We start from the raw sequence: 18,049 nt of genomic DNA, 5'->3' as shown, positions 1-18,049 counted from the left end.
CAGAGCAGAGATCAGTGCCAGTACCCCCGCAGTAACAGCGCACGCACAGAGCAGAGAGATCCGTGCTAGTACCCCCGCAGTAACAGCGCACGCACAGAGCAGAGAGATCCGTGCCAGTACCCCCGCAGTAACAGCGCAGGCACAGAGCAGAGAGATCCGTGCCAGTACCCCCGCAGTAACAGCGCACGCACAGAGCAGAGAGATCCGTGCCAGTACCCCCGCAGTAACAGCGCACGCACAGAGCAGAGAGATCCGTGCCAGTACCCCCGCAGTAACAGCGCACGCACAGAGCAGAGAGATCCGTGCCAGTACCCCTGCAGTAACAGCGCACGCAGAGCAGAAAGATCCGTGCCAGTACCCCCGCAGTAACAGCGCACGCACAGAGCAGAGAGATCCGTGCCAGTACCCCTGCAGTAACAGCGCACGCAGAGCAGAGAGATCCGTGCCAGTACCCCCGCAGTAACAGCGCACGCACAGAGCAGAGAGATCCGTGCCAGTACCCCCGCAGTAACAGCGCACGCACAGAGCAGAGAGATCCGTGCCAGTACCCCTGCAGTAACAGCGCACGCACAGAGCAGAGAGATCCGTGCCAGTACCCCTGCAGTAACAGCGCACGCACAGAGCAGAGAGATCCGTGCCAGTACCCCTGCAGTAACAGCGCACGCACAGAGCAGAGAGATCCGTGCCAGTACCCCCGCAGTAACAGCGCACGCACAGAGCAGAGATCCGTGCCAGTACCCCCGCAGTAACAGCGCACGCACAGAGCAGAGAGATCCGTGCCAGTACCCCCGCAGTAACAGCGCACGCACAGAGCAGAGAGATCCGTGCCAGTACCCCCGCAGTAACAGCGCACGCACAGAGCAGAGAGATCAGTGCCAGTACCCCCGCAGTAACAGCGCACGCACAGAGCAGAGAGATCAGTGCCAGTACCCCCGCAGTAACAGCGCACGCACAGAGCAGAGAGATCCGTGCCAGTACCCCCGCAGTAACAGCGCACGCACAGAGCAGAGAGATCAGTGCCAGTACCCCCGCAGTAACAGCGCACGCACAGAGCAGAGAGATCCGTGCCAGTACCCCTGCAGTAACAGCGCATGCACAGAGCAGAGAGATCCGTGCTAGTACCCCCGCAGTAACAGCGCACGCAGAGCAGAGAGATCAGTGCCAGTACTCCTGCAGTAACAGCGCACGCACAGAGCAGAGAGATCCGTGCCAGTACCCCCGCAGTAACAGCGCACGCACAGAGCAGAGAGATCCGTGCCAGTACTCCTGCAGTAACAGCGCACGCACAGAGCAGAGAGATCCGTGCCAGTACCCCCGCAGTAACAGCGCACGCACAGAGCAGAGATCAGTGCCAGTACCCCCGCAGTAACAGCGCACGCACAGAGCAGAGATCAGTGCCAGTACCCCCGCAGTAACAGCGCACGCACAGAGCAGAGAGATCCGTGCTAGTACCCCCGCAGTAACAGCGCACGCACAGAGCAGAGAGATCCGTGCCAGTACCCCCGCAGTAACAGCGCAGGCACAGAGCAGAGAGATCCGTGCCAGTACCCCCGCAGTAACAGCGCACGCACAGAGCAGAGAGATCCGTGCCAGTACCCCCGCAGTAACAGCGCACGCACAGAGCAGAGAGATCCGTGCCAGTACCCCCGCAGTAACAGCGCACGCACAGAGCAGAGAGATCCGTGCCAGTACCCCTGCAGTAACAGCGCACGCAGAGCAGAAAGATCCGTGCCAGTACCCCCGCAGTAACAGCGCACGCACAGAGCAGAGAGATCCGTGCCAGTACCCCTGCAGTAACAGCGCACGCAGAGCAGAGAGATCCGTGCCAGTACCCCCGCAGTAACAGCGCACGCACAGAGCAGAGAGATCCGTGCCAGTACCCCCGCAGTAACAGCGCACGCACAGAGCAGAGAGATCCGTGCCAGTACCCCTGCAGTAACAGCGCACGCACAGAGCAGAGAGATCCGTGCCAGTACCCCTGCAGTAACAGCGCACGCACAGAGCAGAGAGATCCGTGCCAGTACCCCTGCAGTAACAGCGCACGCACAGAGCAGAGAGATCCGTGCCAGTACCCCCGCAGTAACAGCGCACGCACAGAGCAGAGATCCGTGCCAGTACCCCCGCAGTAACAGCGCACGCACAGAGCAGAGAGATCCGTGCCAGTACCCCCGCAGTAACAGCGCACGCACAGAGCAGAGAGATCCGTGCCAGTACCCCCGCAGTAACAGCGCACGCACAGAGCAGAGAGATCAGTGCCAGTACCCCCGCAGTAACAGCGCACGCACAGAGCAGAGAGATCAGTGCCAGTACCCCCGCAGTAACAGCGCACGCACAGAGCAGAGATCCGTGCCAGTACCCCCGCAGTAACAGCGCACGCACAGAGCAGAGAGATCAGTGCCAGTACCCCCGCAGTAACAGCGCACGCACAGAGCAGAGATCAGTGCCAGTACCCCCGCAGTAACAGCGCACGCACAGAGCAGAGAGATCCGTGCCAGTACCCCCGCAGTAACAGCGCACGCACAGAGCAGAGAGATCAGTGCCAGTACCCCCGCAGTAACAGCGCACGCACAGAGCAGAGAGATCCGTGCCAGTACCCCCGCAGTAACAGCGCACGCACAGAGCAGAGAGATCCGTGCTAGTACCCCCGCAGTAACAGCGCACGCACAGAGCAGAGAGATCCGTGCTAGTACCCCCGCAGTAACAGCGCACGCACAGAGCAGAGATCCGTGCCAGTACCCCCGCAGTAACAGCGCACGCACAGAGCAGAGAGATCCGTGCCAGTACCCCCGCAGTAACAGCGTACGCACAGAGCAGAGAGATCCGTGCCAGTACCCCCGCAGTAACAGCGCACGCACAGAGCAGAGAGATCCGTGCCAGTACCCCCGCAGTAACAGCGCACGCAGAGCAGAGAGATCCGTGCCAGTACCCCTGCAGTAACAGCGCACGCAGAGCAGAGAGATCCGTGCCAGTACCCCCGCAGTAACAGCGCACGCACAGAGCAGAGAGATCCGTGCCAGTACCCCCGCAGTAACAGCGCACGCACAGAGCAGAGAGATCCGTGCCAGTACCCCCGCAGTAACAGCGCACGCAGAGCAGAGAGATCCGTGCCAGTACCCCTGCAGTAACAGCGCAGGCACACTTTAGTACATACTGCTGGCAGAGCAGAGAGATCCGTGCCAGTACCCCCGCAGTAACAGCGCACGCACAGAGCAGAGAGATCAGTGCCAGTACCCCTGCAGTAACAGCGCACGCACAGAGCAGAGAGATCAGTGCCAGTACCCCCGCAGTAACAGCGCACGCACAGAGCAGAGAGATCAGTGCCAGTACCCCCGCAGTAACAGCGCACGCACAGAGCAGAGAGATCCGTGCCAGTACCCCCGCAGTAACAGCGCACGCACAGAGCAGAGAGATCCGTGCCAGTACCCCTGCAGTAACAGCGCATGCACAGAGCAGAGAGATCCGTGCTAGTACCCCCGCAGTAACAGCGCACGCAGAGCAGAGAGATCAGTGCCAGTACTCCTGCAGTAACAGCGCACGCACAGAGCAGAGAGATCCGTGCCAGTACCCCCGCAGTAACAGCGCACGCACAGAGCAGAGAGATCCGTGCCAGTACTCCTGCAGTAACAGCGCACGCACAGAGCAGAGAGATCCGTGCCAGTACCCCCGCAGTAACAGCGCACGCACAGAGCAGAGATCAGTGCCAGTACCCCCGCAGTAACAGCGCACGCACAGAGCAGAGATCAGTGCCAGTACCCCCGCAGTAACAGCGCACGCACAGAGCAGAGAGATCCGTGCTAGTACCCCCGCAGTAACAGCGCACGCACAGAGCAGAGAGATCCGTGCCAGTACCCCCGCAGTAACAGCGCACGCACAGAGCAGAGAGATCCGTGCCAGTACCCCCGCAGTAACAGCGCAGGCACAGAGCAGAGAGATCCGTGCCAGTACCCCCGCAGTAACAGCGCACGCACAGAGCAGAGAGATCCGTGCCAGTACCCCCGCAGTAACAGCGCACGCACAGAGCAGAGAGATCCGTGCCAGTACCCCCGCAGTAACAGCGCACGCACAGAGCAGAGAGATCCGTGCCAGTACCCCTGCAGTAACAGCGCACGCAGAGCAGAGAGATCCGTGCCAGTACCCCCGCAGTAACAGCGCACGCACAGAGCAGAGAGATCCGTGCCAGTACCCCTGCAGTAACAGCGCACGCAGAGCAGAGAGATCCGTGCCAGTACCCCCGCAGTAACAGCGCACGCACAGAGCAGAGAGATCCGTGCCAGTACCCCCGCAGTAACAGCGCACGCACAGAGCAGAGAGATCCGTGCCAGTATAGTATAGTAGAACAATATATCCCAACTACAAGAGGAATGCCCCGCCGAGGTGATAAACATGCAGGCATATCAAAGTTTCACATTGGCATTTATACATCTAGGTCCATATTTCCTAAGTGGTGGTAAGCTGTAAGGCACCTTATGGCATATTTAGGTAAATATAGCCCTATATCTTTTTAAGCATTGCAACTTTCTATTGTAACCGGGGGAAGGAACCCGATAAATCACTAATCGACCATTCCCTATGCTTTTCTGGTTAAAACTGACCATTGAGACCCAATCACAACTGAGTGCGGTTAATACATACATACTCTAATTTGTTATGGTTATGTACTTAAACACTAAAAAAAACAGATTACTTGCATATTGAAGAAATAAAAAATAAACAGATTTTATAAAAACCAGAATCCCCCAACTGCTTAGAAGGATCGGCAGCTCTTAAATCGGTTACCTTATTGTAAGGTAGTAAGAAGACCTGGAGGTTAACAACATTCATTAATAAAATCTCTTTGTGTACTTGTGCATCATTAACACAGAACATTTGGCCGATTGCCATTACTAATTCTGTGACTTCTGAAAAACCAAAATATCTAAAACATAAACAAGTGTCACTATCAGAGTCTCAGTCTGGTAAATGAATCCCGAATAGGAAGCTCAGCGTGCGTGGTCTGGAGATGGAGTTATCAGATAACATGCTGATGTACAGAGTGTTGGGACGAATGACAACGCCAGGCACTTCCTGCCCGAGCCACACATGCCAATGTAATGATACCACATGCATCCCCACACTGATGTGCGGCCCCCCACACTGATGAAACCCGTGCGGACAGTGTGGCCATTACAGTCCAGGCCTAGTTCTGGGCACAGAAAGCCGCCGGACGGTACCTGATAACATCGCCGAGCCGCACCCTCAGGTTGTTACGGACAACTCTGTTCATGCGGATCTTCTCATCTGAGCAGGTATCATCGGAGAGGACGATGCACACGGCTTCTCGTCTCTTCTTACCCTTCAGGAGGACCGTGTCTCCTCTGAACAGCTGCAGCTCATCCATCTTGGCCTGCACAAAGCAAGGCAAAAAGGTAAGTGCGCAACAAAGGACAGACGTACCCGGAAGGTATTGTACGAGGTTATCATACTATGCATTAAACACACACTATAAAGTATGCATCCTGCGTTACAAGACATGTGAGCTCAGTGTTACACCAACCTGGGACAGAGAGACCACACTGTTGTCCTCATTGATGGCTTCATCCACAATTAGCCTGTTGGGCCGGCTCTTCTGCTTCAGAATAGCGGTGGACAAGTCGTCCGCTTTAGAGCTGTGGAGAAAGGAAGGAAGATGTAAACAGACAGTGATAGTAGGGATGTGAGGAGCTCTCTATGGCGGGGGGGGGGGGAGGAGTTCATCTTGAAGTCATACCCGATGAAGGACCCAGAGAGATTCGAAAGCTTGTAACAACTACTTGTTGGACCAATACAAAGTTATCGTACCCCTACTCTCTCCTTTGTTACTGCATGGAAGGAGCAGCACGGCCACCCACCCTTTTTTTGTTTGAAGAGTCAGTCGATGATGCAGCCAGCAGGGGGCAGCACCAGACTTTCCCCTGCTCTCCTCGTGAGGCAGGTTTCCTTAAAACTAGAATCAACACAATACAACTACCCTGGCTTCCTCTGTCCCTCACCTGACATGGAGGGGTTGCCCTAAGATGTGTTGTCAATGTAAGAGGAGGGTGGAGATACAATGGCCATGCAGAGTAATACCAATAGCCAAGCAGTGAGGAGACGTGACGGGCTTCAATGCAATAGGGATTTACAACAATGGTCATCATGGGGACAAAATGCACAGAAACCTTGGGGTTATAAAAAAAATTATCGTGTATCCCTGGCACTGCTACCAACAATACGCCAAACTGCATACAGATCAATATTGCTCACTAACGAGTAGCGATTTGATGGATTTTGATCCAGACTGTTGTGGCGAGTAAAGTAGTGACAAACCATCCATCACACAGCAAATAAAAATTCCACTTGTGAGCACGTCTTTCCCCACAATCCCTTGGCATACAAAGCTTCCAGTGTAGCAAGGGTTTCTGGGTAAATGAGCACTCGGAGCATCACTCCTTGCTTCTCGTCCATTTTACCATATTATTGCACTTATAGTGCAGGCGATGGCGACGCGACCGATGACGTCACCACCAGCGAAAGTTATAATTTGAATTGAAGTGATGTCACTGGCGACAAGGCCAGTCTCTGATTGGTTTAGAGATAGTCGCCACGTGACGGTCTCTAAAAAAAAAAATCAAATTTATCCGGCTTCAACATTTGTCGCTTCGTCGCCCTTACTATAAGCACTGCGACGGAGTCAATTAATTTGTTTCGGAGTGACGTCACCAGCACTATAAGCGCAGCCTTCGAAGCTTATGCCTGCCGTATTACAGGTTTTCCAGCACAGCGCGGGTTAAAGACGTGCATCGCCCGTACACCTGCACAGACAGCAGCTGGTGATGGATTTTCATACAAGGAACGAGCAGTGGGACCACACCATGCACAACAAAGCGTCTCAGTATAGTGCAAGGTGTGTGTCTCCTGCCTGGTCACAAATGCTACAAATGAACAAGCAAGAGACCAAGGAAAAGCAACTCTGCAGCGAGCAACTATTTCACCGGGAGCCCGACACCGGTCAGACTAGGAGATCGATACAAAGAAATGACCATGCGCACGTCTCATTCTGGCATTCATGTTAGGCCGCGCTTATAGTGCCGGCGCCGTCACGCTGCTGTCGCTGGAAAAATTAAATTGACTTGGCTTCCAGTGATCGCGACCAAGCCGTCGCTTCTACTATAAGCGCATGCGACGGCGGCAATACATTTGTTTTGCCGCCGCTATAAGCGCTGCCTTATTGTGAAGCACCTTCTACTATCCGCTGTCAACACCTCAACTGACAGGAGGCCGTGTAAAGCAAAACAGCAGGCGCCGGAGAATAGCGACGCCGGAGAATAGCGACGCCGGAGAATAGCGACGCCGCAGAATAGCGACGCCGCAGAATAGTGACGCCGCAGAATAGTGACGCCGCAGGCTCTGTCCTGAGAAGGCATTAATAGGAAAAAAGGAATCATTCCATCAAACAACTGAAGGAGGCAAGTCCCAAGAGAAGCAAGGATGCAGAACGTGACTCCGAAACAGAGTATGCAAAGCTTCTCCTTAAGGCCTCGGGCATAGTGCCTCGGGCCGCGCTGGTCCGCGCTCCTGCTCTGCCTCGCCTGCTCAAGCAGGAGCTTTTTTGCGTCCTGGCAGGCGAGGCAGTGAGCGCGCTTTGGGGGCGGAGCGGAGGCGTGATGGGTGGCGGGGCTAGTCCCTCGCTCCCATTGGCTGCTTTCGGTCACGTGACCGCTCCTCCGCTCCCCTTAGCGCCGAAATTCAAACAAGCCTGTCTCCTCAAAATTTCTGAGCCTCCGCACGCATGCGGAAGCGGCTGCTATAGCCGCTCTGATCACAGATGCAGGGGGTAAGTGCATCTGCTCAGCGCGGCTCAGAATGGCCTGCTGTACTATGTCCCAGGCATAACCCAGGGGTGACCAATTCCAGCCCTGAAGGGCCACCAACAGGTCAGAACTTCAGAACAGCCAAAGACTGAGCCACCTGTGCTGAAGCAGGGATATCCTGAAAACTGACCTGTTGGTGGCCATTAAGGACTGGAGTTTGTCACCCTTGCCTTAACCCCTTCACTGCATCCCTCTGGCAGGGGATGGGTCAAGTTATTCCAAGGTCGCAGAAAGGAAGGTTACATATACACTGATGAGAACTTCCATTTCTAATGGGGGAACATTTACAGCCCACCATTGATTGCAGTCTGGTATTAGATGCACTTGCATCTTGCACCGTTTTTGACGAGAGATGATCAGCTGTTCTTTTATTATTATTAATCTTCTCCAGCTCAACTTCCCTCAGCAATTTCTTCATCTAGGTCAGGGGTGCGCAAGAATTTTTAGGGGGTTTGCAGCGGTTACAGAGGCGAGGCCTCTGCAACTCCCTTGGTAGAGAGGATTGCACGCTGCAGAGTTTTTCCCTCTCTGGATTTCACTGTCAGGTAAAGGGCAGCAGTCCCTCTGTATTTACCTTTTCAGTGCCTGCTGTTTTATTGATCTAAACCCTTGTGGTAACCAGGTGGACACCATTAGGTCCCTTAATCTCCCTTTGGTGGTCTCTGTTATTATGGACATTGGGACTATACTCCGAATATATTGTTCTTATACAATAGAGCATTTACTGGTGAAGCACCATCTACCAAATCACCAATACTCTGCAACTCCCTTACCTGCTCTGTCGGCTCTTCAGCGGCGCGTCGCAAAGGCAACGCCACGGGAAATGACGCCACGGAGTCACGTGATGTGACACCGTAGCAACGCACGTAAAATGACGCGGTGGGGTCGTGACGTCACGTCCCGCAGCGTCATTTGATGTAGTCATTGGAGATGGGGGGCCTGAATGCTGCCTGGCAGGGGAGCGCAGCTTAGGAATTTTGCCCACCCCTGATCTAGGTCATGGCTGCATCAGACTTGTCATATGCCGAGAAGCCTGCAGGATTTACCCTGATGCTTGGGGGTAGGGCTCGTGGATATCACTACACAATCCCATTATATCAAGCTCCATGTTTTGTGCACGGAAACCCTGTAACATATTTATCTTGTTTACTGCGGTCCTTTTTCCGTGCCACGGTACCTCAGATGTCACAAACCATTCATTTAAAAAGGCATTCAACCCCCATTACCATTTTGTGATTATTTTGTCCAATTTTTTGGTGTGAACCGTACCCTTAATAAAATAAAAAAACAAAAACAGGTCGATGGTACATGCAAACTAGAAAAAAGGTAACAATTTATTACCATGTAACACGAGCCCACTCAATGGAGGACATTTTTTGCAGACGAGTCCCTTCGCTATGAGCTTATAAGCCAATGTTGGTCCTATAATGGACACGCCTAAGCAGCCAACACGGAAATGCAAAATCAATTAAAAAAATCCCCACTATCAGGCCACTTCTCTATCACTGCAAAGGAGAAAAGAAAGTAAAACCAAACATGGGCTTACAAATGAAAGTAGTTTCTTGTTCCTCCTCATCTCGCATCAAAAGCAAAGTCCATTCCCAAAGGCAATGCAGCTTACTCTGTCTGTCCATGAAATGTCTGGGAATTGACGGTATAACCCCTGTCTTTTCATGTAACCATGTATTGTTATAACTCTGTGTCCAAGACATACTTGGAAACGAGAGGTAACTCAATGCATTACTTGCGGGTAAAACATTTTTATAAATAAATACCCTGCCCCTTCTCAAAGCGGCTTAAATGGGCAGCCCCTCGTAGGAGCAGCACGTAGTAATGGCAGACATTTATTTAAGGGGGTTACATCTGCGTGACCGACACTAACCAAAATCTGAGACCTGTACATTATTACCGTTTGTAAACATTAGTTGAGGCGTTTGATCTGTGTGATGTCAGTTTGTACAGCTGAATCCCCCTCCCCTTATCATCATCGTCTATCTGATAAGGACAGTGTGGGATAAGGGTAAAGAAAACCCTTGATTGACAAGTTTCACAATTCAAAGGCCTTTAAGAATTGAAATGTGTAATGGATTGCCAAAGCAACAGTCAAATCTTTTCTTTGAGCTTGGTTACATTTGCTTATGGAAGCCAATTAAATGTAAAATGACTTGGGTGGTGGCTGGCTACAAGAGATGGCACCTTTAACCCCTTTGCTACCAGACTGATCTGTTACAGACCTGTCAAGCAGCAAAGGGGAGAATATGAAGTTATCACCCGCCACAAGAAACCCATATTTGTATGTAGACTCCCAAAAAGCTGATTGATCATGAAGTTCATTAATGTTCCCCTAAAACAAGATAGAAATCATGTCGGCATTCTTAAATAGATTTGTCTACTATTTAAATAGTAATGCTAAATCATTAGCAACACCACACTAAAGGCCCATTAGTACCCACTAGTTTTCCTATTGGTAACATCTGGGTTATCAGAGACCCTTTACACGACAAGACCCGGTTGATTGGAAGGGTAAAGTCTCATGTCCACGTCCGATCTAAAAATGAATACGCCGATACAGAAAGTGCATTTCTATATTATCAGAACTTACGTGATAAAGCAAGCAGGACTGCAAACTCATCCCCCCTTCCCAACATGTAGTCAGTGCTAAACTTATTATAGCAATACTAAATCCAGTCAAATGTTCAGACTATACTTCCTATCCTCAAGAATCTGTGATTCTGGATTAATGTCACGTGTATTCGTCACTAGGGTTCGAAACCGTACAAAGCCCCTCTTTAGCCAGGTGCTATATAAATGAGCCCGTTGTTTGGGCTGTTCCAGAAGGGATCAGGTGAAAATGTGAATGCACTGCATTCTGGATACCTGCAGCGTAAAATCTGGAAGATTTGCATCGCTCCTTATGTGAGAGTATAGCATAGAAAAGCTTCGTCACAAGGAAGCTGCATATTAACCCCATTGAGCTAGAAAGTAACCTGCCTTTGCACAGATTAGCAGTAACTCTGCAATGTGACGAACACCAGGATATGCAAGTCATGCCTTCAAAACTCCCCAGGCCTAGAGTCGCCAACATGAAACGTTTCTCATTTACTCTACCTGACAGTTTTGGGTGCTATAAAACATTGGGTTACCACTACAGAATACCCCATTGATTTTGGCCAGCAAAGGCGTGCTCATATTCTGAAAACCAAAACGGCAGTTTACGGGAATACCTTGTTACAAAGCACTTCTGAGACCGCATTTAAAAGACCCTAGCAAATAGAGCAACTTAAACTGCTGGCCAGCAAAACTATGAATACAAGCTAGACTTCTCTCTGCACAAGGAAGCAATTCTGGAAAAGCCTACAAAAGAAACCGTTTTGGTATCCAGATTACAGGTTTTTTGTTTTACTTACAAGGAGCGAAAATATTTTACATTTCAGTTAATAAAAACACAAAAACAAACATGAGTATGCTGACACAGATACGGAGATCCCTGTTTCAAGGGGGTTATAATGTAAACAGCATGGGGGGGGGGCAGAAACATGGGCAGTGTTTAGAGGTCTGTGTGATTAGGGATCTGTAGTTTATCACTGTGTAAATAAGAAACTGGGATGGTCTTCTACTGACATGAGGTGATTCGTTTTGTGCTAGAGCAAGGAAGAGGTAGAGTGAGAAAATTAACAGGATAACCGATAGGAGTATTTAGTACAACAAACTATGTGAAGGGCAAGTCTAAAAGCTCAAGGCAGTGAACTAATGCCAGAAATGGGCTGCAGGACGGCACTTCGGCCACTGGATAAATGAATGTGGCAACAGTATTCTGAATGAACAGGATTATAGGTATGGATGTATTGTTGGCATAAACATATGTAACGGAAAAGAATTGAGCATTTGTTCACCATATGGTGAGGTATAGGAGAACAGCAGAGATCATACAATGTATGTACACACACACACACACACACTTTCAGATATTCCATCAATAGGCGTTTTTCTTTTCCAGCACTGCCAGCATAAACTCGAACACTTAATGTACAGATTTGCATGTACACAGAACATCTTTGCACCTGCACTGCCTCTGAATACTGTATACGTGGCAAGCAGTCCAATAGGATGTGAAACAGGCTGCACATATTTACTAAGCGTACTTTGTGCTCGACGCAATAAAATAATGAATAATTACAAACACCAAGATCAGACAGAAGTGACAGTCCAAGATTTGCAATACAGCACAATTGCTGATGAGGCCGTCTTGCTGTTTTTAGCAATGATGAGGCCATTTAAGGCCACTGCCCCAGTTCGACTTTTGCTTTAACTTTACATTTTTCATCATGGTCACATTTTATTGCTGAATCATTCAGCAGTTTGTCTTTTAGATATATTTACGTAGAATCGCTTTTTTTGCAGCTTGTCTTAAATTGCAGTTACCCAGAACTGCTGCATACACCCCAGTCCTCATCACTGCAGATGTTACAAGTAACCACACGTTAATGGGGCAGTTCCATGTATCAGGCCTAATTTGTAATCTGCTGAAAATGATGAAATTGCCTTTTATGAAACACTCGCACTCAAATGAGTAGGTCTACTATGCTATCAGGCCCGGTAAGAAATGCTCTTCACCAGTAACACTATTCGGCAGTTATGCTGCAATCACTAGCCAAACAATACCAGAAAAGGGATCTGTATGAATACAGAATGAAGGACAATGGGATGGGAGAGATTTCCCTGGTGGCAGTTGAGTGCAAGCAGCATCAATGTAGCCATCCCCGTGTACATGAAGATGTATTGACCCATGCAGGGACTGAAACATTGATCTTAGGCTTCGTACATAAAGCAGGCTACGTAGCTTGCGCCGAAGCAAAACACTAGGACAGCAATGTAGTAGTGCATAGTGCTAGCGCGTGCACATGCGCTACAGGGAGAGCGGTGCTTTGCCGGGGAGGAGGAGCGCGGAATCTAGCGTGTCCTGCTATGGACAAAGCCTTATGCAATAATGAAGCAACACTTTGATCACAAATCCATGTGAGTGGAGTTAATACGTCTTCACATACTGCTCCATCTGCTCCCTGGAATTACACGCACCCCGTGGCAGGAAGATCCAATCATTGCTGAGTTCTCCATAATGTATACAGTGTCAGCCATCTATATTCCCCTTCCATGTACAGTAGTCCTTTAGCTCAGGGGTGCGCAAAGTTTTTTTGCTGCACCCACCCTTGTGCCCCCCTCTCAAGTGACCTGGAGTCAAATGTAGCCGAGGGTCGTGTGACCCCCACAGCATCATTTGACACGTTACCATGACAACGTGCCACATTACCCCGCGTGACCAGAAGCCGGCTGAATCCGGGTAAGTTGAGGTTGCAGGGGCCTAGCGCAGTCCCCCGGCATTTCATTTAAATGCCTCGGGGAAGAGCGCGGGGCCGCTGCTGCTACCACCGCTGCGCTCCCCCCCCTCCCCACCCCATCGTTTGCGCACCCCTGGTTTAGCTTACAACAGTGATTCTGCTTTGACACGTTCTGAACTGGATCATTAGCACTCATACAATATTAAATAGTAGAAGGTTTACAGTATTATTTATCCTTATCCATGGAAAGATTATATTGAGTACTCTAAGGGAAGTTGATCACAGGGAAGTTGATCACAGGAAACTTGGAGCACGTTTGACATCCATAGGAAAATGATGGCAAAGTGTGTGACCCATATAAAAAATTATTTCATGGATACTCAGGCAAAAACTACATAACGGCGCCCCAAGGACCCCACAAACACGTTTCGAGCTTCCGCTCTCTCAAGGTGCATAATAAAAGTCACCTACCGGGTTTCTTCTTAATTACATCATAGGATATTCATCAAAGCACAAGATGTGTGCTTACAATCATTGAGGCCATATTAGAGCACCATATAGTTGTTTTTATTTATCTACTCTAAGGGAAGGCCCTACCTAGCACAACCAACCCAGGCACCCTTATAAAGGGGTCGTTCCAGCTGCACCACAGGCATTCGTGCACTTCGGCCCTGTTTAATAATGAGATTAGAGCATATGTGACAAGAATCAGTACAGTATATAAGTATATTTCTGTCAACTTTAGAGTATCCAAATACTTGAGGGTTTCATCAATCTCTAATCCAGCGTTTCTCAACAAGGGTGGCGCGGTCCCATGGGAAGAAAAAGAAACCTCGGTGGCCTGTTCAGTGGACACCCTGCGCCCTCTGGAAACGTAGATTCCACGACCCGTCTCATCACACGCGAGAAGACTAGTCATCTGCAGACAGAGCAGCATGCGCCCGCTGACCATCGGACATGTTTGAGGTGTGAGTACGTGGGGGGGCGGGGGGGGGAAGAGCTGTGTGTGGAAAGGAAGGTTAGGGCTTTGTGTGTGGTGAATGTGGTGCTTATGATTATAAGGGTGAGTGTACTGTGTGAGAAGGGGGGATAAATGTGGTATAAAAGGGTGACTATGTGAGGGTGGTGGGTATGCCCACGTAAGCGAGGAAAGGTTTCAGTGAGCTCTGAAGAGCTGGGGTGCAGAGATTATAAAAACCCTTCAGCGGTACCTTGTTCAAAAAAAGTTTAGAACCACTGCACTAATTTGTCATAATACTTATTAAATTCTAGAAAATACAGATACTGTGTCTGTTTTCTAAATAATTAGGCCCTCATTAGACAAAGGCATTTGTTTTTCACAGGACCCAAATAAAAATGACAATTCATAGTTACTTAGTAGATGAGGTTGAAAAAAAGACATGCGTCCATCAAGTTCAACCTATGCTAAATTTAGACAAGATACTTTATCCTACATCTATACTTACTTATTGATCCAGAGGAAGGCAAACAAAAAACCCCAGTGTTATATCACCCAATGATATCTCATAAGGGGAAAAATAAATTACTTCCTGACTCCAAGAATTGGCAATCGGATTAATCCCTGGATCAACATCCTTCCCTTGTATACTTATTTGGTATATCCCCGTATACCTTTCCTTTCTAAAAAGATGTCCAACATTCAATCAAGGGTGAATGAGTCTTTCTAAAGGAGCCTGTTACATTAAAAGTTTGATTTATATTTTTCCCCATTGCCAGGGACAGAGTTACCAAAACTTTATGTAATGGGGTAGTTCCACATAATGGGACAAAAATAAAATAAAAATATTAAACTACAGTTCATAAACTTCCCCAGAATGATTAAATCTCCCATAACCCCTTGAGTGCCCCATGAAGTAGCTACGCCATCATGAACTCTGGCACTAGGGTAGCAACCAAGTCATAATCGACCCCCCCCCTTTTTTTTTAATGGGAGATCGCACTCCTGGGAAACTACCCACTCACGTCCTCGCAATTATGTGATGAGATGACACAGCCGGCCAGAAAACCGCCTTTTGTAAATAATTTGCAGTCTATTTAGCTTCCATAAACAGATAGCGAAAATCTTGCTCTTTGTTTTTATTAATTACAAAAAATTAATTTTCTTCAGGATCTCAATCAAGTGTTTCCTTCACCCTTCTCTCCCTCTGTCCTTACAAAGAGTCAACAAAGATAAAGGGATAATGGCAGGGAGGGAGATATCTGTGCAGACTTGTGGTAAACACAGTGACATCAGACAGAAGGAAATCAAACCCCTCCCAAGTCTCAGCTCAGCATGTTTACAAATTATTTTAAAGAATAAATACAGGTGTTAGATGTGGGTAAACGGCAATAACCACCCAGGTGGAACACCTTAAACATGTCACGTCATTAGTTCACTTTGGTTCTAAGAAAAATGGTCCCTTTAAAATAAATGTTTTACTTATTTGTAGCTTGTGTGAAAAATGAATGTTTTGTTTTTCTCTGGGTCCTCCGAATTCATATTAGCTACTTATGTTCATCTGTATTCATGAGATGTTAGTTTGGAAAGAAAACCCTTCAAAATTACACTTGTCAGCTACATTTAACCTATTAACCCTAAGAGCCGTGGCCTCGCACCTCTGACATCAAAAGAGTTAATCATACCAATGGTTCTCAGTTCCCTTTTGTCCCAGGAGGGACTGCCCTTTTATGAAATTAACCTTTAAAGGCTGTGCTGACTGCCATTAACTTGGCACTAAAACCAATTAATGAGATGTCCTTCCAGTCTGACCAGTCATGCCCCGAAACGAAAGTGACATCCCCGAGCAGACTTTGCTTTTCCCCCCTCAGTCTGAGAAGGGCTGAAATTCCAAACCACACTGGAAAGTGTTAAAAGTAAAGACTTAGATCTGAAAACGTTTCTGTTCTATGAAGCATTTGCTCAATAAAGTTACAGTACGCACTTAAGCTGCGGTTATAACGGCAGGGCGTCAAAACAAATGCATTGCCGCCGTTGCACGACACGACGGCTTGATCGCGATCGCTAGAAGTCATCTCTAGTTGATTTTTCCAGCGACCGTAGCCTGACCGTCGCGTTGCCGTCACTGTAAGTGTAGCCTTATACACAAACACTCAAATGTTCACTTTGTTAGTCTCTGCATGTGCCAATTAGATCATAAGCTCTTTGGGACAGGGACTCTCTCCCAATGCTACATTTATGTCTTGATGTCCTTTTCCCATCTGTATTATATTCCATTAATCGTAATGTTATAAAAAGAAATGGTAAAGAGTTGTAAAAATATACATGGGAAGCACAGCAAGGAGAGGTGGGCTATGTTGTACAACAGGCACCCACCCTGGAGGTAAGTAAGGTGTCCCTACTGGGAGGAGTACCAGGGGGACATCCTCACGTACAGGCTGTGTGTTATTTATAAAATATTTTACCAGGAAGTAATACATTGAGAGTTACTTCTCATTTTCAAGTATGTCCTGTGTGTGCATGAATACCAGTGATAGTGGGGACATCCTCACCTACAGGCTGTGCATGAATACAGGCGATAGTGGGGACATCCTCACCTACAGGCTGTGCATGAATACAGGCGATAGTGGGGACATCCTCACCTACAGGCTGTGCATGAATACAGGCGATAGTGGGGACATCCTCACCTACAGGCTGTGCATGAATACAGGCGATAGTGGGGACATCCTCACCTACAGGCTGTGCATGAATACAGGCGATAGTGGGGACATCCTCACCTACAGGCTGTGCATGAATACAGGCGATAGTGGGGACAGGGCTGTGATCTCAGGAGCCAGGCCTATCCCGGGAGAGCGGATCCCGCACATATATATCCGGGCCCCATGCCCTGCCTGACTGTACACGTGCATGGCAAGGCTGCTGTTATACCCAGGGCCGGCTTACTGGTATATAGTGCGAGTCAGGCCCAGGCCGCAGGCGGGGCCTACATGACACAGCACGATGGGAGGAGGCCTCTCCTCCCCAGCCAGGCCGCAGCGTCCCCGGCTTACCGGAGTGCGGCCTGTCCGGAGACCACGCACAGGGAGAGGCCCAGGCGGCGGCTTACCGGCAGTCACACAGCGGCCTCCCCTCCTCTCCTGTATCGGGTAAATACTGGCAGGCTCCGGCTGCGGCCTACCGGCAACCGTGCCACAGCCCAGCCCGCAGCGCCCGGAACCCCCTCCCCAGCACTCACTCTGATCCGGAAGCCATGGTGCCCGCGCGGTGCCGCCCTGCAGCCGGTGGTGACGGAGACGCCGGTGTTATTCCCGCCGCTCTGTGTGTGTGTGACTCGGGGAGGCGCGCGCACTCCTAGTCTCGCGCCGGGTCTCGTGCTGCCTGCCTGTCCGTTGGGAGTCTCGCGCTGCCTGGCCTGTCCGTTGGGGGTCTCGCGCCGGGTCTTGTGCGGTGCTCTCGAACTCTCTGTCCCTCGCGCGCGCGCTGTCCCACGGCCTCGCGCTGCCCCCTTTTCCTCTCTGTGACTGACTGCGGAACCCCGGCCGAGTGGGAGGAGCCTAGGGAGAGAAGGGGGGAAAGACTGCGTCATTCCCCCCTTACAGAGCGCATGCGCGGAGAGCCGGCCAATCACAAGGCGCGACAGTCGAAGAGGGGAAGGGGAAAGGCGATCAACGGGGCACGCGAAGAAGCAAGCTCCGCCCCTCGCGTTTTACCCGGTGACCGTCTGCCATTGGCCGACGGCTTGGGCCAATAGCAGTGGAGGAGTAAAGCTGCAGCATCTGCTGTAAAGCTGCCTAGCAACTGCGCTGGTGGCCGCTTCTGATAGGTCAGAAATGTGTAAGAGGGCGTGGTCCCCGGAAAATCAAAGCTGGGATGTAAGAGCTGGATGG

At 50.0% G+C, this 18,049-nt stretch overlaps 1 protein-coding gene across 2 annotated transcripts in view; it reads right to left on the bottom strand.

Moving 5' to 3' along the window:
• Nucleotides 1-17,732, bottom strand: part of VCP (valosin containing protein) — a 46,454-nt gene extending 28,722 nt beyond the window's left edge. The window contains exons 1-3 of one of the 2 annotated variants that reach the window (XM_075580882.1): nucleotides 17,398-17,732; nucleotides 5,534-5,645; nucleotides 5,211-5,383 (exon numbers count right to left, since the gene is read on the bottom strand). In XM_075580882.1, coding sequence (XP_075436997.1) covers nucleotides 5,211-5,383; nucleotides 5,534-5,645; nucleotides 17,398-17,414 — 302 coding nt within the window. In that variant the 5' untranslated portion in view covers nucleotides 17,415-17,732. The remainder of the gene's footprint in view (nucleotides 1-5,210; nucleotides 5,384-5,533; nucleotides 5,646-17,397) is intronic. The other variant, XM_075580938.1, reaches the window with a different exon arrangement.
• Between the last annotated feature and the right edge of the window lie 317 nt (nucleotides 17,733-18,049).

The sequence above is a fragment of the Ascaphus truei genome, chromosome 1 (genome assembly GCF_040206685.1).
Source record: "Ascaphus truei isolate aAscTru1 chromosome 1, aAscTru1.hap1, whole genome shotgun sequence".
NCBI classification, from domain to species: Eukaryota; Metazoa; Chordata; class Amphibia; order Anura; family Ascaphidae; genus Ascaphus; species Ascaphus truei.
Note: the sequence above shows the minus strand (reverse complement) of the source record. Positions and strands in the feature narration are given on the sequence as shown.